The 21,459-nt window shown below is 51.4% G+C and overlaps 2 protein-coding genes across 35 annotated transcripts in view; both read right to left on the bottom strand.

Moving 5' to 3' along the window:
* Nucleotides 1-21,459, bottom strand: part of LOC110490361 (putative homeodomain transcription factor 2) — a 107,983-nt gene that overhangs the window by 19,598 nt on the left and 66,926 nt on the right. For 23 of the 27 annotated variants that reach the window (XR_005036220.1, XR_005036219.1, XR_005036226.1 and 20 more), the window contains 5 exons: nt 20,560-20,616; nt 19,682-19,693; nt 8,596-8,665; nt 6,977-7,135; nt 4,574-4,742 (listed from right to left, as the gene is read on the bottom strand). Coding sequence is in view for 17 of the 27 variants with exons in the window: in XM_036945287.1 (XP_036801182.1) it covers nt 4,574-4,742; nt 6,977-7,135; nt 8,596-8,665; nt 19,682-19,693; nt 20,560-20,616 (467 nt within the window). In the remaining 10 variants the exon portion in view is untranslated. The remainder of the gene's footprint in view (nt 1-4,573; nt 4,743-6,976; nt 7,136-8,595; nt 8,666-19,681; nt 19,694-20,559; nt 20,617-21,459) is intronic. The other 4 variants (XM_036945290.1, XM_036945289.1, XM_036945301.1 and 1 more) reach the window with 1 other exon arrangement.
* On the bottom strand, nt 1,058-4,065 carry LOC110499728. Of its 8 annotated transcripts, none has more exons than XM_036945304.1 (4): nt 3,159-4,065; nt 2,742-3,001; nt 1,665-2,577; nt 1,058-1,564 (listed from the first exon to the last, which is right to left on the bottom strand). In XM_036945304.1, the coding sequence occupies exons 1-4, from the start codon at nt 3,510-3,512 to the stop codon at nt 1,472-1,474; spliced, it is 1,620 nt and encodes a 539-aa protein (XP_036801199.1). In that variant the 5' UTR covers nt 3,513-4,065; the 3' UTR covers nt 1,058-1,471. The 8 variants fall into 8 exon arrangements, with proteins under 8 accessions (XP_036801199.1, XP_036801198.1, XP_036801200.1 ...); XM_036945303.1 differs by having other exon boundaries at nt 1,058-1,664; nt 1,772-2,577; XM_036945305.1 differs by having other exon boundaries at nt 1,715-2,577; nt 2,742-4,065.

The following is a 21,459-nucleotide window of genomic DNA, read 5'->3' as shown; positions in this document are numbered from 1 at the left end:
ATATCCAGCTGCCAGAGAGACTAATATCCAGCTGCCAGAGAGACTAATATCCAGCTGCCAGAGAGACTAATGTTGATAGTAACCCGGTAGATTGGACTGTGTTCTCACAATAAACAATAACTGGAGATTTGACTAGTATTGGATTTACTGGGATTAGACTTGGAGAGCCATCATCATCGACAACGTGAAGATAGAGAGATCTGCTTGAATGGTTCATCTACTCCTACAAGAAGAGGACGGTATCAACTGTCTGGCTGACAGCTCAGCTAACAGCCCGTTTAGATCAGGCTGTTTGGACACCATTTCCCAAGGTGAGAGTCTCCAGTCACCGATGTCCACAGGTGGGGGTTGTGCTTACAGCCCAACACCGTGCAGGACATTTGGCATTTGCCAGAAAACACCAAGTTTGGCAAATTCGCCACTGGCGCCCTGTGCTCTTCACAGATGAAAGCAGGTTCACACTGAGCACATGTAACAGATGTGAAAGTCGGTAGACGCCGTGGAGAACGTTCTGCTGCCTGCAACATCCTCCAGCATGACCGGTTTGGCGGTGGATCAGTCATGGTGTTGGGTGGCATTTCTTTGGGGGGCCGCACAGCCCTCCATGTGCTCGCCAGAGGTAGCCTGACTGCCATTAGGTACCGAGATGAGATCCTTAGACCCCTTGTGAGACCATATGCTGGTGCGGTTGGCCCTGGGTTCCTCCTAATGCAAAACAATGCTAGACCTCATGTGGCTGGAGTGTGTCAGCAGTTCCTGCAAGAGGAAGGCATTGATGCTATGGACTGGCCCGCCCGTTCCCCAGACCTGAATCCAATTGAGCACATCTGGGACATCATGTCTCGCTCCATCCACCAACAGTAGTTTGACTTGTTTTAAGGACATTACATCAAAGTTGGATCAGCCTGTAGTGTGGTTTTTCACTTTAATTTTGAGTGACTCCAAATCCAGACCTCCATGGGTTGATACATTTTTGTGTGATTTTGTTGTCAGCACATTCAACTATGTAAAGAAAAAAGTATTTAATAAGAATATTTCATTCATTCAGATCTAGGATGTGTTATTTTAGTGTTCCCTTTAGTTTTTTGAGCAGTGTGTGTATATATATATATAATATAATAGCAGCTAGCAGATCCACTCAGACAATGACGAGTCAACCATGTGGTGTGGACGAGGAGGAGTTCATTCAGGTCAGTCAGGGTCATGGGGGGGGTGACTTTTGGTTTAGAGAGAGAAAACAACACAGATTTGATGTCAAATGGAGGAGGGGAAAGGAAGGAGAAAGTCGTCTGGTGGTTGATTCCTGACCACATCTGGAGTCTGAGTGAGTGAACACCTCTGTACTGTGAGATGAGGACGAACAGTAACATCTGGAGTCTGAGTGAGTGAACACGTCTGTACTGTGAGATGAGGACGAACAGTAACATCTGGAGTCTGAGTGAGTGAACACCTCTGTACTGTGAGATGAGGACTAACAGTAACATCTGGAGTCTGAGTGAGTGAACACCTCTGTACTGTGAGATGAGGACGAACAGTAACATCTGGAGTCTGAGTGAGTGAACACCTCTGTACTGTGAGATGAGGACGAACAGTAACATCTGAGTGAGTGAACGCCTCTGTACTGTGAGATGAGGACGAACAGTAACATCTGAGTGAGTGAACACCTCTGTACTGTGAGATGAGGACGAACAGTAACATCTGAGTGAGTGAACACCACTGTACTGTGAGATGAGGACGAACAGTAACATCTGGAGTCTGAGTGAGTGAACACCACTGTACTGTGAGATGAGGACGAACAGTAACATCTGGAGTCTGAGTGAGTGAACACCTCTGTACTGTGAGATGAGGATGAACAGTAACATCTGGAGTCTGAGTGAGTGAACACCTCTGTACTGTGAGATGAGGACGAACAGTAACATCTGGAGTCTGAGTGAGTGAACACCTCTGTACTGTGAGATGAGGATGAACAGTAACATCTGGAGTCTGAGTGAGTGAACACCTCTGTACTGTGAGATGAGGACAAACAGTAACATCTGAGTGAGTGAACACCTCTGTACTGTGAGATGAGGACAAACAGTAACATCTGAGTGAGTGAACACCTCTGTACTGTGAGATGAGGACAAACAGTAACATCTGAGTGAGTGAACACCACTGTACTGTGAGATGAGGACAAACAGTAACATCTGAGTGAGTGAACACCACTGTACTGTGAGATGAGGACGAACAGTAACATCTGAGTGAGTGAACACCTCTGTACTGTGAGATGAGGACAAACAGTAACATCTGAGTGAGTGAACGCCTCTGTACTGTGAGATGAGGACGAACAGTAACATCTGGAGTCTGAGTGAGTGAACACCTCTGTACTGTGAGATGAGGACTAACAGTAACATCTGGAGTCTGAGAGAGTGAACACCTCTGTACTGTGAGATGAGGACAAACAGTAACATCTGGAGTCTGAGTGAGTGAACACCTCTGTACTGTGAGATGAGGACGAACAGTAGCATCTGAGTGAGTGAACGCCTCTGTACTGTGAGATGAGGACGAACAGTAACATCTGGAGTCTGAGTGAGTGAACACCTCTGTACTGTGAGATGAGGACTAACAGTAACATCTGGAGTCTGAGTGAGTGAACACCTCTGTACTGTGAGATGAGGACGAACAGTAGCATCTGGAGTCTGAGTGAGTGAACACCTCTGTACTGTGAGATGAGGACTAACAGTAACATCTGAGTGAGTGAACACCTCTGTACTGTGAGATGAGGACGAACAGTAACATCTGAGTGAGTGAACACCACTGTACTGTGAGATGAGGACAAACAGTAACATCTGAGTGAGTGAACACCACTGTACTGTGAGATGAGGACGAACAGTAACATCTGGAGTCTGAGTGAACACCTCTGTACTGTGAGATGAGGACTAACAGTAACATCTGAGTGAGTGAACGCCTCTGTACTGTGAGATGAGGACGAACAGTAACATCTGGAGTCTGAGTGAGTGAACACCTCTGTACTGTGAGATGAGGACTAACAGTAACATCTGGAGTCTGAGTGAGTGAACACCACTGTACTGTGAGATGAGGACGAACAGTAACATCTGAGTGAGTGAACACCTCTGTACTGTGAGATGAGGACAAACAGTAACATCTGAGTGAGTGAACACCACTGTACTGTGAGATGAGGACGAACAGTAACATCTGAGTGAGTGAACACCACTGTACTGTGAGATGAGGACAAACAGTAACATCTGAGTGAGTGAACACCACTGTACTGTGAGATAAGGACGAACAGTAAGATCTGGAGTCTGAGTGAGTGAACACTGCTGTACTGTGAGATGAGGACGAACAGTAACATCTGGAGTCTGAGTGAACACCTCTGTACTGTGAGATGAGGACGAACAGTAACATCTGGAGTCTGAGTGAGTGAACACCACTGTACTGTGAGATGAGGACGAACAGTAACATCTGGAGTCTGAGTGAACACCTCTGTACTGTGAGATGAGGACGAACAGTAACATCTGAGTGAGTGAACACTGCTGTACTGTGAGATGAGGACGAACAGTAACATCCACTTCATTCCCAGACTGTGTGGCACAGATACATTCTCTTCCAGAAGGCTGAAAATGGTCAGTACTGTGCAAGCCAAAGGTAGTGGGTTTTGGGAATAGCCAGCTATTGTGGCAATACAGCCTGGTCCCAGATCTGTTTGTGGCATCTTGCCAAGAGCACCAACAGATCTAGAAAAAGGCTAATTGCGTTATACAACCTAGCACAAATTTACGAGCTGCTACCCTCTGTCAGGAAATCACAGCCTTTAAAAAATCTACAATGGGACAGGAAGTGTATGTGGGGGCAGTTCCCTGATCACATGATCAGAAGAGAGTGGGGGAACCATGATTTAACACACACAGTCTGATGGAACCCCCCCACTCTGACCAGTGTCTGGGGAACTGACCTGTAGAGTGTGTCAGACAGAGGCCTTTTAAAACAGTAGTCATTCAGGTTTATCTCAGAGCAGGAAGCACATCAAACACTAAAACAACACAGAGGTGGATACATTATCTACACTTTAACCCCCTTTACCCAATCCCTCCCTCCCTCCCTCCCTCCCTCCCTCCCTCCCTCCCTCCCTCCTCCTCCTCATCCCTCCCTCTCCCCTTCTCCCTCCCTTTCTCTCCCTCCCTCCCTCTTCATCCCTCTATCCCCACCCCCCTCCCTTTCCATCTACACCCTCTCTCCGTACCCCATCCCTCCCTCTCTCTCTCTCTCACTCCCTCCCTCCCCCCCCCCCTCTCTCTCCCTCCCTCCCTCCCTCCATCTCTCCCTCCCTCCATCCATCTCTCCCTCCCTCCCTCCCTCCCTCCCTCTCCCCTTCTCCCTCCCTCCCTCCCTCTCCCTTTCTCTCCCTCCCTCCCTCTTCATCCCTCTATCCTCACCCCCCTCCTTTTCCATCTACACCCTCTCTCCGTACCCCATCCCTCCCCCTCTCTCTCACTCCCTCCCTCCCTCCCCCTCTCTCTCCCTCCCCCCCTCTCTCTCTCCCTCCATCCCTCCCTCCATCTCCAGCCCTTCTCCCCACCTTCTTCTCTTGCCAGAGCTGCTGCTGCTGGTGGGTTTGGGGGTGCGTGTGGAGACGATCTGGCAGTGCACTGTCCCCAGTAACAGCATCAGCCATATCGCCCCAAACACCTCTGTGGTCGGGATACTGTGGGGCTGGGGAATGGTGAAGAATAACGCTGCAGCAGCCACTGGAGAGAGAGAGAGAGAGAGAGAGAGAGAGAGAGAGAGAAATAGCGAGGGTGAGAGAGAGAGTGAGAGAAAGCGGGAGAGAGAGAGAGAGAGACACAGAGAGAGAGAGAAATAGAGGAGAGAGAGAGGGAGACAGAGAGAGACAGAGAGACAGAGAGAGACAGAGAGAGAGACAGAGAGAGAGACAGAGAGAGACAGAGAGAGAGAGACAGAGAGAGAGAGACAGAGAGAGAGAGACACATAGAGAGATAGAGAGATAGAGAGAGAGAGAGAGAGAGACAGAGACAGAGAGAGAGACATGGGAAGTGTTATACGCTCCATGTATGTGGGATATTCTCCATTTTCTACTGGACTTCCTGTCAATAGTTTATATTGAAACTTTAGCCAGGGTGAGAAGGAGATGGAGAGAAGGAGAGGTGAAAAGGAGGGATGAGAGGGATGGATGAGGGCGTTATAATACAACTGGTCCCCTTGGCTGCTCACTAACAAGCTCATACTACCACACATAGTGAGACAGAGAGGTATTGAGAGGGGGGGGGGCATTTGTTTTGATGTACTCAAGATCAATATGTAAAAAGGAGGGGTAGGGGAGTGGTCCATCCTGTCAACACGCATGCACGCACGCGCACACACACGCACACACACACACACACACACACACACGAGGGGTCATGAGTTTGGAGAGGCTCAGAAATAGCTCTCCTGTAATTTTTTCAGAAGGCAGGGGAATAAAGACAGACCTTGTTCTGTTTCTTTATTTGTGTGTGTGTGTGTGTGTGTGTGTGTGTGTGTGTGTGTGTGTGTGTGTGTGTGTGTGTGTGAACTTACTATCTAACACACAGTGCCAGGTTGAGGGCTGGAATTTCCCCATGACCAACCACAGCCAGAGAAAGGTAAGGTACTCATGTCTAAGCAGAGACCAACAACACACTGAACTAATGGTGGAGAAGGAATACGGCTGAGACTTCAGCCTTCCACATGTTTGGTTCGACTGGAGCCTAGCTGAACTGGGCGGAGCCTAGCTGAACTGGGCTGGAGCCTAGCTGAACTGGGCTGGAGCCTAGCTGAACTGGGCTGGAGCCTAGCTGAACTGGACTGGAGCCTAGCTGAACTGGACTGGAGCCTAGCTGAACTGGACTGGAGCCTAGCTGAACTGGACTGGAGACTAGCTGAACTGGGCTGGAGACTAGCTGAACTGGGCTGGAGACTAGCTGAACTGGACTGGAGACTAGCTGAACTGGACTGGAGACTAGCTGAACTGGGCTGGAGACTAGCTGAACTGGGCTGGAGACTAGCTGAACTGGACTGGAGCCTAGCTGAACTAGACTGGAGCCTAGCTGGGCTGGAGCCAAGCTGAACTGGGCTGGAGCCTAGGTGAACTGGGCTGGAGCCTAGGTGAACTGGGCTGGAGCCTAGGTGAACTGGGCTGGAGCCTAGCTAAACTGGAGCCTAGGTGAACTGGGCTGGAGCCTAGGTGAACTGGACTGGAGCCTAGCTGAACTGGACTGGAGCCTAGCTGAACTGGACTGGAGCCTAGCGGAACTGGACTGGAGCCTAGCGGAACTGGACTGGAGCCTAGCGGAACTGGACTGGAGCCTAGCGGAACTGGGCTGGAGCCTAGCTGAACTGGGCTGGAGAATAGCTGAACTGGGCTGGAGCCTAGCTGAACTGGGCTGGAGACTAGCTGAACTGGACTGGAGCCTAGCTGAACTGAACTGGAGCCTAGCTGAACTGGACTGGAGCCTAGCTGAACTGGACTGGAGCCTAGCTGAACTGGACTGGAGCCTAGCTGAACTGGACTGGAGCCTAGCTGAACTGGGCTGGAGCCTAGCTGAACTGGACTGGAGCAGACAAAGGGACTACCGACTTTGAGCTACCGACTTTGGGCTAGCGACTTTGGGCTTGCCTTGAGAAGAAATGTGTGCACAAACAAACGGAGAAGACCAAAACGAACAAAAACAAAAAGTCTTCATAATAAAAGTCTTTATAATATATGCACAAATTGTTCTGGTTAGGGTTAGGTAGGTACCTTGTAGCAGGTAGATGAGGAGGAGGAGGAGGAGGAAGATGACTGAAGGTTAGGGTTAGGTAGGTACCTTGTAGCAGGTAGATGAGGAGGAGGAGGAGGAAGATGACTGAAGGTTAGGGTTAGGTAGGTACCTTGTAGCAGGTAGAGGAGGAGGAGGAGAAGGAGGAGGAGGAAGATGACTGGAGGTTAGGGTTAGGTAGGTACCTTGAAGCAGGTAGAGGAGGAGGAGGAGGAGGAAGATGGCTCTGGAGGTGACCTGGATCCACCATCTGAAGAAGAAGGGGAACAACACCACCCTGACGAGACCCTTCCTGGTCAGAGACGTCCAGGGAGACTCAGGCTTGGCCTTGGCAAAAGCAGAACCTGGACACACACACAGACACACAAACAGGAGAGAAGACAGGTTATGAAGCATTATAACATATCACTGGATGCATCTTTACCAACAGATGTCTCATAAGAGATGGCTGTCTCAACGGGAATCACAAGGACACATAAGACTTCATTATGACAGACAGGCATCATGTCTCTGTTACAACAACTACCAGAGGAAGACCTGGGTGCCCCCTGGATTAAATAACCCTCAGCCAATTCCACTAATGCCCCCATCATGGGACACGGGGCCTTCACCGTGGGGACCTTGTTGACAGTGAGGGGCAGTGCCTTGTCTGACAGGGCAGACAGATCTGAAACACACACCCCACTATATCAACCTCTCTCCATCTACCTCAGCCTGGCATGAAACATTCCCCGCTCTCTCTCTCTGTCTGTCTCTCTTTCTCGCTCTGTCTCTCTTTCTCGCTCAGCCTGGGATGTGGGCATGAAATAGCAATGAGGGGAAACTAAACAGAGAGGAGTCTAATGTGATGGACTGAATAATTCAACAGAGAAAGAGAGAGAGAGAGAGAGAGAGAGTGAGAGGGAAGGAGAGAGAGTGAGGGGGAAGGAGAGAGTGTGAGGGGGAAGGAGAGAGAGGAGAGAGAGAGAGAGCGAGAGCAGGAGAGAGAGAGAGCGAGAGCAGGAGAGAGAGAGAGAGAGAGCGAGAGCAGGAGAGAGAGAGAGAGCGAGAGAGAGCGAGCGAGCGCGAGAGAGAGAGAGTGTGAGAGAGAGAAAGAGAGAGAGAGAGAGTGAGAGAGAGAAAGAGAGAGTGAGTGAGAGAGAGGAAGAGAGAGAGTGAGAGTGAGAGAGAGAGTGAGAGAGAGTGAGAGAGAGTGAGAGAGAGAGGGGGGGGGGAGAGAGAGAGAGAGAGGGGGAGAGAGAGAGAGAGAGAGAGAGAGAGAGAGGGGGGAGAGAGAGAGAGAGACAGAGTGAGAGAGAGAGAGAGAGTGAGAGAGTGAGAGAGAGAGAGTGATGTAACAAAAGAGGAGCCATTTTGATACTAGCTTCACTGGACTTCTACACCTGGCTCGTATCATGTGACCAGTGGAGAAACTCTACGTTGACACTAACGTAGCACTATCCTGCTCAGCTAACAGGTTGGACTGGGACAGACAGCCAACATGGTTGCACTGGGACAGACAGCCAACATGGTTGGACTGGGACAGACAGCCAACATGGTTGGACTGGGACAGACAGCTAACAGGTTGGACTGGGACAGACAGCTAACATGGTTGGACTGGGACAGACAGCCAACAGGTTGGACTGGGACAGACAGCCAACATGGTTGGACTGGGACAGACAGCTAACAGGTTAGACTGGGACAGACAGCTAACAGGTTGGACTGGGACAGACAGCCAACAGGTTGGACTGGGACAGACAGCCAACAGGTTGGACTGGGACAGACAGTGTCTGAGTGAATGAGACAGCTGGTGTGTCCTCCTTACCTCTCACTAGGTCCACATCAATGAGGTCTGCTTTCACATGGCCTGTCTTCTTTGGCTTGTTCCTCAGGCCCTGGAGAGGAGCAGCACAGTGTTACTTAGACAGACAGACAAACAGAGACAGACAGAGACAGACAGACAGACAGACAGACAGACAGACAGACAGACAGACAGACAGACAGACAGACAGACATCCTCTAAGGGCCAGATTGTAAGTTGAGCTATGTGTGGGTAACTCCGTAGCTCATACATGGGAGGTTCTGAGTTATACACACACATCTTAAGTTAGGATGACCTTCGGTGCACTGACAGACACAGTGAGGATCTGAAACCCTACAACCCATCGAGGGCACTAACTATGGAGGTAACCCCATGCATGTTAGGTCCTCACACAGTGGGTGCAGCATACCGTGCCAAACACACCTAACACAGGACAAACTACATGACGCTGAGGCCCTGCAGGATCAAAACACATGAACACACGGTGTCCTACATGTGACCAGTTCACTATCAGTCAGCACCAATGGAGTCAACAGCATGAAGCTGTTGTGTCGCTCTGTTCAATTCCAAGTGTGTGACAGACAGACGTCTTATTGACAGTGATGGGTACATTCAGCTCTTTACACAAGCCGTTTGCCCTGCTGGAGCCATAGACTGACTGTATATAATTAACAGATGACCCGGGCACGTACAGGCTGTGGTGGATTTAGGTACCGGTGACATGGACATCTTACCGGGGGCGGCACGGGGCGCCCAAACAAAAACATCGGTATGGTGACATTTGCGCGATCGGTTTTAAATCGCTCATTTACACGTTGAGTCAATGATATCATGTCACCGTGTGGGACTGTGGGTAAATTAACCTTGTCGGAGATGGTGCCCTGATTGTAGCTTGTGAGCTAGACAGGCTACTGGGAAGGTCTCCCACTCAGAAGTACGAGATGGGGAGGGGGACGGAGGTTTGTTGACCTCAGGTCTCCCCACTGGAAGCCAGAGGTAGGGGGGAGGGGGGTAGATTGACCTCAGGTCTCCTCACTGGAAGCCAGAGGGAGGGGGAGGGGGGTAGGTTGACCTCAGGTCTCCTCACTGGAAGCCAGAGGTAGGGGGGAGGGGGGTAGGTTGACGTCAGGGGTGAGGGGGGACGGGGGCAGGTTGACCTCAGGTCTCCCCACTGGAAGCCAGAGGGAGGGGGTAGGTTGACCTCAGGTCTCCTCACTGGAAGCCAGAGGTAGGGGGGAGGGGGGTAGGTTGACCTCAGGTCTCCTCACCGGAAGCCAGAGGTAGGGGGATGGGTAATGTAGGCTTGACTCTTGGTTGACAGTGTTGGGGGATGGGTAATGTAGTCTTGACTCTTGGTTGACAGTGTTGGGGGATGGGTAATGTAGTCTTGACTCTTGGTTGACAGTGTTGGGGGACGGGTAATGTAGTCTTGACTCTTGGTTGACAGTGTTGGGGGATGGGTAATGTAGTCTTGACTCTTGGTTGAGTGTTGGGGGACGGGTAATGTAGTCTTGACTCTTGGTTGACAGTGTTGGGGGATGGGTAATGTAGTCTTGACTCTTGGTTGACAGTGTTGGGGGACGGGTAATGTAGTCTTGACTCTTGGTTGACAGTGTTGGGGGATGGGTAAGGTAGTCTTGACTCTTGGTTGACAGTGTTGGGGGACGGGTAATGCTCGAGTGACAAATCAACACAAATGTGTTTCTATTCGTCTTGGTTACTTCGTTGTGATATTTATGAGTCGGGGAGCCATAGAACCGCCACTGTATACTAGAGTATCTCCTCCCTGGACTCCAGGTTATGGGAGACTGGGTTGTGTTCAATGGGCACCAAACGAGATAAAAAACCCTGAAACAGGGAAGGATTACTTGAACTTTACCCGTTAGAAACCCACATTAATTTTCTGTATGCAAATGTCCTAATGAACATGACCAGGTAGTATTTTCATGTTCTGTTGCAAAACGTTTTGCTACGGTGTGCCCTACTAAACACATCCCTGTAGTATAATGCTCTCTATCTATCTTAACACTCTCAAATGCTAATATTTACCCAAAGGTCAAACGATGACCTTCTCTATCTGTATACAGCCATACAGGAATTTATCTTAAAGACCTTATCTTAAAGAGCTGACACGCTCTAGGTGTGTCATAAACGATTAGACGAGACGATCAATACCTTCCTCTTCCTCTTTATTACTGCTATAAACTGTTTCATAGACAGACAGGACTGGAACAGGGAAAGAAGGGAGGGGTGTCTGTCACAAGCTCGGAGTTAAACCTTCCTCAACTGAAAGGAGTGGTGTCTGTCTCCAGCTAGGAGTTAAACCTTCCTCAACTGAAAGGAGTGGTGTCTGTCTCCAGCTCGGAGTTAAACCTTCCTCAACTGAAAGGAGGGGTGTCTGTCTCCAGCTAGGAGTTAAACCTTCCTCAACTGAAAGGAGTGGTGTCTGTCTCCAGCTAGGAGTTAAACCTTCCTCAACTGAAAGGAGGGGTGTCTGTCTCCAGCTAGGAATTACACCTTCCTCAACTGAAAGGAGTGGTGTCTGTCTCCAGCTAGGAATTACACCTTCCTCCACTGAAAGGAGGGGTGTCTGTCTCTGCTGGTTTAGGGGAGGCGTGGTCTGGTTTAGGGGAGGGGGTGTCTGTCTCCAGCTAGGAGTTACACCTTCCTCAACTGAAAGGAGGGGTGTCTGTCTCTGCTGGTTTAGGGGAGGCGTGGTCTGGTTTAGGGGAGGGGGTGTCTGTCTCTAGCTAGGAGTTACACCTTCCTCAACTGAAAGGAGGGGTGTCTGTCTCCAGCTAGGAATTACACCTTCCTCAACTGAAAGGAGGGGTGTCTGTCTCTGCTGGTTTAGGGGAGGCGTGGTCTGGTTTAGGGGAGGGGGTGTCTGTCTCTAGCTAGGAGTTAAACCTTCCTCAACTGAAAGGAGGGGTGTCTGTCTCCAGCTAGGAGTTACACCTTCCTCCACTGAAAGGAGTGGTGTCTGTCTCCAGCTAGGAGTTACACCTTCCTCAACTGAAAGGAGGGGTGTCTGTCTCTGCTGGTTTAGGGGAGGCGTGGTCTGGTTTAGGGGAGGGGGTGTCTGTCTCCAGCTAGGAGTTAAACCTTCCTCAACTGAAAGGAGGGGTGTCTGTCTCTGCTGGTTTAGGGGAGGCGTGGTCTGGTTTAGGGGAGGGGGTGTCTGTCTCCAGCTAGGAGTTACACCTTCCTCAACTGAAAGGAGTGGTGTCTGTCTCCAGCTAGGAATTACACCTTCCTCAACTGAAAAGAGGGGTGTCTGTCTCTGCTGGTTTAGGGGAGGCGTGGTCTGGTTTAGGGGAGGGGGTGTCTGTCTCTAGCTAGGAGTTAAACCTTCCTCAACTGAAAGGAGGGGTGTCTGTCTCCAGCTAGGAGTTACACCTTCCTCCACTGAAAGGAGTGGTGTCTGTCTCCAGCTAGGAGTTACACCTTCCTCAACTGAAAGGAGGGGTGTCTGTCTCTGCTGGTTTAGGGGAGGCGTGGTCTGGTTTAGGGGAGGGGGTGTCTGTCTCCAGCTAGGAGTTAAACCTTCCTCAACTGAAAGGAGGGGTGTCTGTCTCTGCTGGTTTAGGGGAGGCGTGGTCTGGTTTAGGGGAGGGGGTGTCTGTCTCCAGCTAGGAGTTAAACCTTCCTCAACTGAAAGGAGGGGTGTCTGTCTCTGCTGGTTTAGGGGAGGCGTGGTCTGGTTTAGGGGAGGGGGTGTCTGTCTCCAGCTAGGAGTTAAACCTTCCTCAACTGAAAGGAGGGGTGTCTGTCTCTGCTGGTTTAGGGGAGGCGTGGTCTGGTTTAGGGGAGGGGGTGTCTGTCTCTAGCTAGGAGTTAAACCTTCCTCAACTGAAAGGAGGGGTGTCTGTCTCCAGCTAGGAGTTACACCTTCCTCCACTGAAAGGAGTGGTGTCTGTCTCCAGCTAGGAGTTACACCTTCCTCAACTGAAAGGAGGGGTGTCTGTCTCTGCTGGTTTAGGGGAGGCGTGGTCTGGTTTAGGGGAGGGGGTGTCTGTCTCCAGCTAGGAGTTAAACCTTCCTCAACTGAAAGGAGGGGTGTCTGTCTCTGCTGGTTTAGGGGAGGCGTGGTCTGGTTTAGGGGAGGGGGTGTCTGTCTCCAGCTAGGAGTTAAACCTTCCTCAACTGAAAGGAGGGGTGTCTGTCTCTGCTGGTTTAGGGGAGGCGTGGTCTGGTTTAGGGGAGGGGGTGTCTGTCTCCAGCTAGGAGTTCAACCTTCCTCAACTGCTTTTCAAATGCAGTACGCTGACTAGTTCTATCTATATTGCTCTGTTTATTAATGTAAATCTCTTTTCTATTCGTCTTTAAAGGATATGCTTTGCTTGAAAGATAAGATAAGAGAAACCTGTTGTAATTCATCATCACTACCACCAGGGGGCATGAACAAGCCTTTAACTGTCATGGTTTATCTCAGTAACAAAAATCTATATTTAGACTTTATTCTAGATAATGTTGTCATAGCTACTTTATTATGGGATGTGTGCGCCCTTGTTAGTTTCTCATGAACACAAAGATGCAGACACAGTAACTGGCCCACGTCTGCCCTGTTGGGCTCTAAAGACGGGCCAGTTGTTGGACCGTTTCCAGGACACTGTTCTGACGGACGGGAAGCACTGTGTGTTTGAGACTTTGGTCCGGCATGGTCTGGTTTAGGGGAGGCGTGGTCTAGTTTAGGGGAGGCGTGGTCTAGTTTAGGGGAGGCGTGGTCTAGTTTAGGGGAGGCGTGGTCTGGTTTAGGGGAGGTGTGGTCTAGTTTAGGGGAGGCGTGGTCTGGTTTAGGGGAGGCGTGGTCTGGTTTAGGGGAGGTGTTTGGCTGGAGTAGGGGAGGCATGGTCTGGTTTAGGGGAGGCGTGGTCTGGTTTAGGGGAGGCGTGGTCTGGTTTAGGGGAGGTGATTGGCTGGAGTAGGGGAGGTGTTTGGCTGGAGTAGGGGAGGCATGGTCTGGTTTAGGGGAGGCGTGGTCTGGTTTAGGGGAGGTGTTTGGCTGGAGTAGGGGAGGTGTGGTCTGGTTTAGGGGAGGTGTGGTTTAGTTTAGGGGAGGTGTTTGGCTGGAGTAGGGGAGGTGTTTGGCTGGAGTAGGGGAGGTGTTTGGCTGGTTTAGGGGAGGTGTTTGGCTGGTTTAGGGGAGGTGTTTGGCTGGTTTAGGGGAGGTGTTTGGCTGGTTTAGGGGAGGTGTTTGGCTGGAGTAGGGGAGGTGTGGTCTGGTTTAGGGGAGGTGTGGTTTAGTTTAGGGGAGGAGTTTGGCTGGAGTAGGGGAGGTGTTTGGCTGGAGTAGGGGAGGTGTTTGGCTGGTTTAGGGGAGGTGTTTGGCTGGTTTAGGGGAGGTGTTTGGCTGGTTTAGGGGAACTGTTTGGCTGGTTTAGGGGAGGTGTTTGGCTGGAGTAGGGGAGGCGTTTGGCGGGTTTAGGGGAGGTGTTTGGCTGGAGTAGGGGAGGCGTTTGGCTGGAGTAGGGGAGGTGTGGTCTGGTTTAGGGGAGGTGTGGTCTGGTTTAGGGGAGGTGTTTGGCTGGAGTAGGGGAGGCGTTTGGCGGGTTTAGGGGAGGTGTTTGGCTGGAGTAGGGGAGGCGTTTGGCGGGTTTAGGGGAGGTGTTTGGCTGGAGTAGGGGAGGCATGGTCTGGTTTAGGGGAGGTGTGGTCTGGTTTAGGGGAGGCGTGGTCTGGTTTAGGGGAGGTGATTGGCTGGAGTAGGGGAGGTGTTTGGCTGGAGTAGGGGAGGTGTTTGGCTGGTTTAGGGGAGGTGTTTGGCTGGAGTAGGGGAGGTGTGGTCTGGTTTAGGGGAGGTGTGGTTTAGTTTAGGGGAGGTGTTTGGCTGGAGTAGGGGAGGTGTTTGGCTGGTTTAGGGGAGGTGTTTGGCTGGTTTAGGGGAGGTGTTTGGCTGGTTTAGGGGAACTGTTTGGCTGGTTTAGGGGAGGTGTTTGGCTGGAGTAGGGGAGGCGTTTGGCGGGTTTAGGGGAGGTGTTTGGCTGGAGTAGGGGAGGCGTTTGGCTGGAGTAGGGGAGGTGTGGTCTGGTTTAGGGGAGGCGTGGTCGGGTTTAGGGGAGGTGTGGTCTGGTTTAGGGGAGGTGTTTGGCTGGAGTAGGGGAGGCGTTTGGCTGGTTTAGGGGAGGTGTTTGGCTGGTTTAGGGGAGGTGTTTGGCTGGAGTAGGGGAGGTGTTTGGCTGGAGTAGGGGAGGTGTTTGGCTGGTTTAGGGGAGGTGTTTGGCTGGTTTAGGGGAGGTGTTTGGCTGGTTTAGGGGAGGTGTTTGGCTGGTTTAGGGGAGGTGTTTGGCTGGAGTAGGGGAGGTGTGGTCTGGTTTAGGGGAGGTGTGGTTTAGTTTAGGGGAGGTGTTTGGCTGGAGTAGGGGAGGTGTTTGGCTGGAGTAGGGGAGGTGTTTGGCTGGTTTAGGGGAGGTGTTTGGCTGGTTTAGGGGAGGTGTTTGGCTGGTTTAGGGGAACTGTTTGGCTGGTTTAGGGGAGGTGTTTGGCTGGAGTAGGGGAGGCGTTTGGCGGGTTTAGGGGAGGTGTTTGGCTGGAGTAGGGGAGGCGTTTGGCTGGAGTAGGGGAGGTGTGGTCTGGTTTAGGGGAGGTGTGGTCTGGTTTAGGGGAGGTGTTTGGCTGGAGTAGGGGAGGCGTTTGGCGGGTTTAGGGGAGGTGTTTGGCTGGAGTAGGGGAGGCGTTTGGCGGGTTTAGGGGAGGTGTTTGGCTGGAGTAGGGGAGGCATGGTCTGGTTTAGGGGAGGTGTGGTCTGGTTTAGGGGAGGCGTGGTCTGGTTTAGGGGAGGTGATTGGCTGGAGTAGGGGAGGTGTTTGGCTGGAGTAGGGGAGGTGTTTGGCTGGTTTAGGGGAGGTGTTTGGCTGGAGTAGGGGAGGTGTGGTCTGGTTTAGGGGAGGTGTGGTTTAGTTTAGGGGAGGTGTTTGGCTGGAGTAGGGGAGGTGTTTGGCTGGTTTAGGGGAGGTGTTTGGCTGGTTTAGGGGAGGTGTTTGGCTGGTTTAGGGGAACTGTTTGGCTGGTTTAGGGGAGGTGTTTGGCTGGAGTAGGGGAGGCGTTTGGCGGGTTTAGGGGAGGTGTTTGGCTGGAGTAGGGGAGGCGTTTGGCTGGAGTAGGGGAGGTGTGGTCTGGTTTAGGGGAGGCGTGGTCGGGTTTAGGGGAGGTGTGGTCTGGTTTAGGGGAGGTGTTTGGCTGGAGTAGGGGAGGCGTTTGGCGGGTTTAGGGGAGGTGTTTGGCTGGAGTAGGGGAGGCGTTTGGCTGGAGTAGGGGAGGTGTGGTCTGGTTTAGGGGAGGCGTGGTCTGGTTTAGGGGAGGTGTTTGGCTGGAGTAGGGGAGGTGTTTGGCTGGAGTAGGGGAGGTGTTTGGCTGGAGTAGGGGAGGTGTTTGGCGGGTTTAGGGGAGGTGTTTGGCTGGAGTAGGGGAGGCGTTTGGCTGGTTTAGGGGAGGTGTTTGGCGGGTTTAGGGGAGGTGTTTGGCTGGAGTAGGGGAGGCGTTTGGCTGGTTTAGGGGAGGTGTTTGGCTGGTTTAGGGGAGGTGTTTGGCGGGTTTAGGGGAGGTGTTTGGCTGGAGTAGGGGAGGCGTTTGGCTGGTTTAGGGGAGGTGTTTGGCTGGAGTAGGGGAGGCATGGTCTGGTTTAGGGGAGGCGTGGTCTGGTTTAGGGGAGGCGTGGTCTGGTTTAGGGGAGGTGATTGGCTGGAGTAGGGGAGGTGTTTGGCTGGAGTAGGGGAGGCATGGTCTGGTTTAGGGGAGGCGTGGTCTGGTTTAGGGGAGGTGTTTGGCTGGAGTAGGGGAGGTGTGGTCTGGTTTAGGGGAGGTGTGGTTTAGTTTAGGGGAGGTGTTTGGCTGGAGTAGGGGAGGTGTTTGGCTGGAGTAGGGGAGGTGTTTGGCTGGTTTAGGGGAGGTGTTTGGCTGGTTTAGGGGAGGTGTTTGGCTGGTTTAGGGGAGGTGTTTGGCTGGTTTAGGGGAGGTGTTTGGCTGGAGTAGGGGAGGTGTGGTCTGGTTTAGGGGAGGTGTGGTTTAGTTTAGGGGAGGTGTTTGGCTGGAGTAGGGGAGGTGTTTGGCTGGAGTAGGGGAGGTGTTTGGCTGGTTTAGGGGAGGTGTTTGGCTGGTTTAGGGGAGGTGTTTGGCTGGTTTAGGGGAACTGTTTGGCTGGTTTAGGGGAGGTGTTTGGCTGGAGTAGGGGAGGCGTTTGGCGGGTTTAGGGGAGGTGTTTGGCTGGAGTAGGGGAGGCGTTTGGCTGGAGTAGGGGAGGTGTGGTCTGGTTTAGGGGAGGTGTGGTCTGGTTTAGGGGAGGTGTTTGGCTGGAGTAGGGGAGGCGTTTGGCGGGTTTAGGGGAGGTGTTTGGCTGGAGTAGGGGAGGCGTTTGGCGGGTTTAGGGGAGGTGTTTGGCTGGAGTAGGGGAGGCATGGTCTGGTTTAGGGGAGGTGTGGTCTGGTTTAGGGGAGGCGTGGTCTGGTTTAGGGGAGGTGATTGGCTGGAGTAGGGGAGGTGTTTGGCTGGAGTAGGGGAGGTGTTTGGCTGGTTTAGGGGAGGTGTTTGGCTGGAGTAGGGGAGGTGTGGTCTGGTTTAGGGGAGGTGTGGTTTAGTTTAGGGGAGGTGTTTGGCTGGAGTAGGGGAGGTGTTTGGCTGGTTTAGGGGAGGTGTTTGGCTGGTTTAGGGGAGGTGTTTGGCTGGTTTAGGGGAACTGTTTGGCTGGTTTAGGGGAGGTGTTTGGCTGGAGTAGGGGAGGCGTTTGGCGGGTTTAGGGGAGGTGTTTGGCTGGAGTAGGGGAGGCGTTTGGCTGGAGTAGGGGAGGTGTGGTCTGGTTTAGGGGAGGCGTGGTCGGGTTTAGGGGAGGTGTGGTCTGGTTTAGGGGAGGTGTTTGGCTGGAGTAGGGGAGGCGTTTGGCGGGTTTAGGGGAGGTGTTTGGCTGGAGTAGGGGAGGCGTTTGGCTGGAGTAGGGGAGGTGTGGTCTGGTTTAGGGGAGGCGTGGTCTGGTGTAGGGGAGGTGTTTGGCTGGAGTAGGGGAGGTGTTTGGCTGGAGTAGGGGAGGTGTTTGGCTGGAGTAGGGGAGGTGTTTGGCTGGTTTAGGGGAGGTGTTTGGCTGGAGTAGGGGAGGTGTGGTCTGGTTTAGGGGAGGTGTGGTTTAGTTTAGGGGAGGTGTTTGGCTGGAGTAGGGGAGGTGTTTGGCTGGTTTAGGGGAGGTGTTTGGCTGGTTTAGGGGAGGTGTTTGGCTGGTTTAGGGGAACTGTTTGGCTGGTTTAGGGGAGGTGTTTGGCTGGAGTAGGGGAGGCGTTTGGCGGGTTTAGGGGAGGTGTTTGGCTGGAGTAGGGGAGGCGTTTGGCTGGAGTAGGGGAGGTGTGGTCTGGTTTAGGGGAGGCGTGGTCGGGTTTAGGGGAGGTGTGGTCTGGTTTAGGGGAGGTGTTTGGCTGGAGTAGGGGAGGCGTTTGGCGGGTTTAGGGGAGGTGTTTGGCTGGAGTAGGGGAGGCGTTTGGCTGGAGTAGGGGAGGTGTGGTCTGGTTTAGGGGAGGCGTGGTCTGGTTTAGGGGAGGTGTTTGGCTGGAGTAGGGGAGGTGTTTGGCTGGAGTAGGGGAGGTGTTTGGCTGGAGTAGGGGAGGTGTTTGGCGGGTTTAGGGGAGGTGTTTGGCTGGAGTAGGGGAGGCGTTTGGCTGGTTTAGGGGAGGTGTTTGGCGGGTTTAGGGGAGGTGTTTGGCTGGAGTAGGGGAGGCGTTTGGCTGGTTTAGGGGAGGTGTTTGGCTGGTTTAGGGGAGGTGTTTGGCGGGTTTAGGGGAGGTGTTTGGCTGGAGTAGGGGAGGCGTTTGGCTGGTTTAGGGGAGGTGTTTGGCTGGAGTAGGGGAGGCGTTTGGCTGGTTTAGGGGAGGTGTTTGGCTGGAGTAGGGGAGGTGTTTGGCTGGTTTAGGGGAGGTGTTTGGCTAGAGTAGGCCGTCATTGTAAAATAAGAATTAGCTCTTAACGGATTTGCCTAGTTAAATAAAGGTTAAATAATTTTTTTTAAACATTCTGGCTGTGAGCTCAACCCTCTATATGATCGGACGGGGTTGAATGGGGTGACGAAGGACAATGTTTTGCTCTCTTTCTAGAAGGAGTGAGGGATGAAAGAGGGGTCTAGAGGAGAAAGGTCATGGACTGTAGCAGCCAGGTGAAACAGCTCCCGTTTCAGTACTCTTGACTATGATGGATCACTTGGAGGGTTTCTCTCCTCTCTGTGCAGGTCACAGACCAGACAGGAAACAATGACATCATGTACAATGACACCATGTTCTACTATGATGTTTTTAGGATTTGACTTCCATCTGCAGCTCTTTGGGTGAGTGAAATAACACCAGTGTTTCCCCTATACTAATTTAGCAGTAGTGGGCCGTCGCTTCTAAATCGCGGAAAGATATGATTAGAAAAATAATAACATGTTTGTTTAAAGTATGTAGAAAAGATAAACGGGCTATATATATGTTTTAATAAAGTTCATATTTGAGAATTAACAATCACCATAATAAAACCTAGACAGTCATGGAGAATCTACCATTTAAAATACTGTCATGGCATGGGACCCTCATTGATTTAGTTACTGTGTTTGAGTCACTCAGATAGCATACAATGTGTACAATTGCAATAAATTAGCTTTAAAACTGAAGTTGTTCTTTCAGCCCCATGCCAAAATGTGTGGAATTGCAGGAAATTAGCTTTAAAACAGCACATCTTGTCTCCGCGGCCAAGAGGACGGCCTCTACAATTTTCAGTCAGAAGCTGCGCCATTGGCCACACCCACTGGCCCACTCCAATGCTAATTTGCCACAACTGCAAACCAGTCAGCCAGTCAGCTAGTCAACCAGTCAGCTAGTCAGCTAGTCAGCCAGTCAGCTAGTCAGCCAGTCAACCAGTCAGCCAGTCAACCAGTCAGCTAGTCAACCAGTCAGCTAGTCAACCAGTCAGTCAGCCAGCTAGTCAACCAGTCAGCTAGTCAACCAGTCTGTCAGCCAGCTAGTCAGTCAGCCAGTCAATCAGGGGTTAAGAAGCAGGCCAGGAACAAACATAGAAACAAACCAACTCAACAAATCACAATCTAGTCGGACTTGAATCTGACTTCCTGTGCTGCAGTACTCACCAGTCTAATAAACTGCACATGTAGGAGGGGGCGACAGACAAAGAAAGACAAACGGCACCAGCAAGAGGGGAGAAAGTCAACTGAAAACATGACGGCACTGATGGCACAGTCAGAAACTGACAGAGAGAGAGACAGAGAGAGAGAGAGAGAGAGAGAGAGAGAGAGAGAGAGAGAGAGACAGAAACAGAGAGACAGACAGAGAAAGAGAGCGAGACAGACAGACAGAGAAAGAGAGGAGACAGACAGACAGAGAAAGAGAGGAGACAGACAGACAGAGAAAGAGAGGAGACAGACAGACAGACAGACAGACAGACAGACAGACAGAGACAGACAGAGACAGACAGAGACAGACAGAGACAGACAGAGACAGACAGACAGACAGAGAATAGAGACAGAGAGAGACAGAGAGAGAGAGAGAGAGAGAGAGAGAGACAAAGAGAGAGAGAGAGAGAGACAGACAGACAGACAGACAGACAGACAGACAGACAGACAGACAGAGAGAAAGAGAAATAGAGAGAGAGACAGACAGAGACAGACAGACAGACAGACAAAGAGAGACAGACAGACAGACAGACAAAGAGAGACAGACAGACAGGACAGACAGACAGACAGAGACAGACAGACAGAGACAGACAGACAGGACAGACAAAGAGAGACAGACAGAGACAGACAGACAGGACAGACAAAGAGAGACAGACAGACAGGACAGACAGACAGACAGAGACAGACAGACAGAGACAGACAGACAGGACAGACAGAGAGAGACAGACGACACTCATACAATGATCCAGAAAAGGGTAGAGAAAGATAAAAGGAGACAAAATAAGTATGTAGAAGATGACAAAGTGTTCTGATTGGACCTAAATCCAAACGGTTACCTTGATTTCTCTTTGTTCAACAGACTTCTCCCATATCTGTTGGTCATAAGCACCAATCTGCCAGAGACAAAGAGCAACACATTCATTAGTACATTTCCCTGACAATATATTCAACAATACATTAGGATAAATATATATGAATCCCAGGACTCCCTGGAAAACAGTTGCAAATTGTTACTGAATGAACTGTTGAGACATTGATTCAACCCAGAAGCTTCTGAAACCAGTTTAGGTTGTGGTTCAGCTGCAGTTCATCCAACTTTCTCTGTCATCATATCAGTCATGTCACAACCACTGAGCCAACCATCCTACAACCATGTTGCTGTCAGTTGACCCAACCAACATCCATGTTGCTGTCAGTGGACCCAACCATGAACCACAACACTGTCAGGTGACCCAACCATGAACCACAACACTGTCAGGTGACCCAACCATGAACCACAACACTGTCAGTGGACCCAACCATGAACCACAACACTGTCAGGTGACCCAACCATGAACCACAACACTGTCAGTGGACCCAACCATGAACCACAACACTGTCAGGTGACCCAACCATGAACCACAACACAGTCAGGATCAGCCATCCTTAGAGATCACAGAGGTTGATACTAGCCTGGGAAACAGTGTGTGTCCATCATGTGGGAGGCCGTGCAAGGTGAACGAGCTCAACAATAGCACAGCTCTGAGACGGTGTGTGTGTTTGCTGGGTCTAATCTGTGTTCATTATGTATGATCTGAGGCCTGGGTAGTGGTGCATTCACTTTACATTGGACTGCATTGACTGGATGGGCAACTAGGCTTCAGAACCCCCTCCACTGCCCCTAACCCACTCTTCAACCCTGCTAATGATTGTGCTGTGTGTGTGTGTGTTGTGCATGCTCACTGCACACAGTTTCA

The sequence above is a fragment of the Oncorhynchus mykiss genome, chromosome 15 (assembly GCF_013265735.2).
Source record: "Oncorhynchus mykiss isolate Arlee chromosome 15, USDA_OmykA_1.1, whole genome shotgun sequence".
In the NCBI taxonomy this organism is placed as follows: domain Eukaryota; kingdom Metazoa; phylum Chordata; class Actinopteri; order Salmoniformes; family Salmonidae; genus Oncorhynchus; species Oncorhynchus mykiss.
This window is presented reverse-complemented; position numbering and strand designations above follow the sequence as displayed.

Bases quoted from the DNA above. Each gene is read 5' to 3' on its own strand.
- LOC110499728 (XM_036945303.1), bottom strand. From the start codon at position 3,512: ATGTTACTGTTCGTCCTCATCTCACAGTACAGAGGTGTTCACTCAGAC. The intron at 3,002-3,158 runs GTGTTCACTCAC...CACAGTACAGAG, and splicing joins CCTCATCTCACAGTACAGTG to GTGTTCACTCACTCAGACTC. The intron at 2,578-2,741 runs GTGTTCACTCAC...CACAGTACAGAG, and splicing joins CCTCATCTCACAGTACAGAG to GTGTTCACTCACTCAGACTC.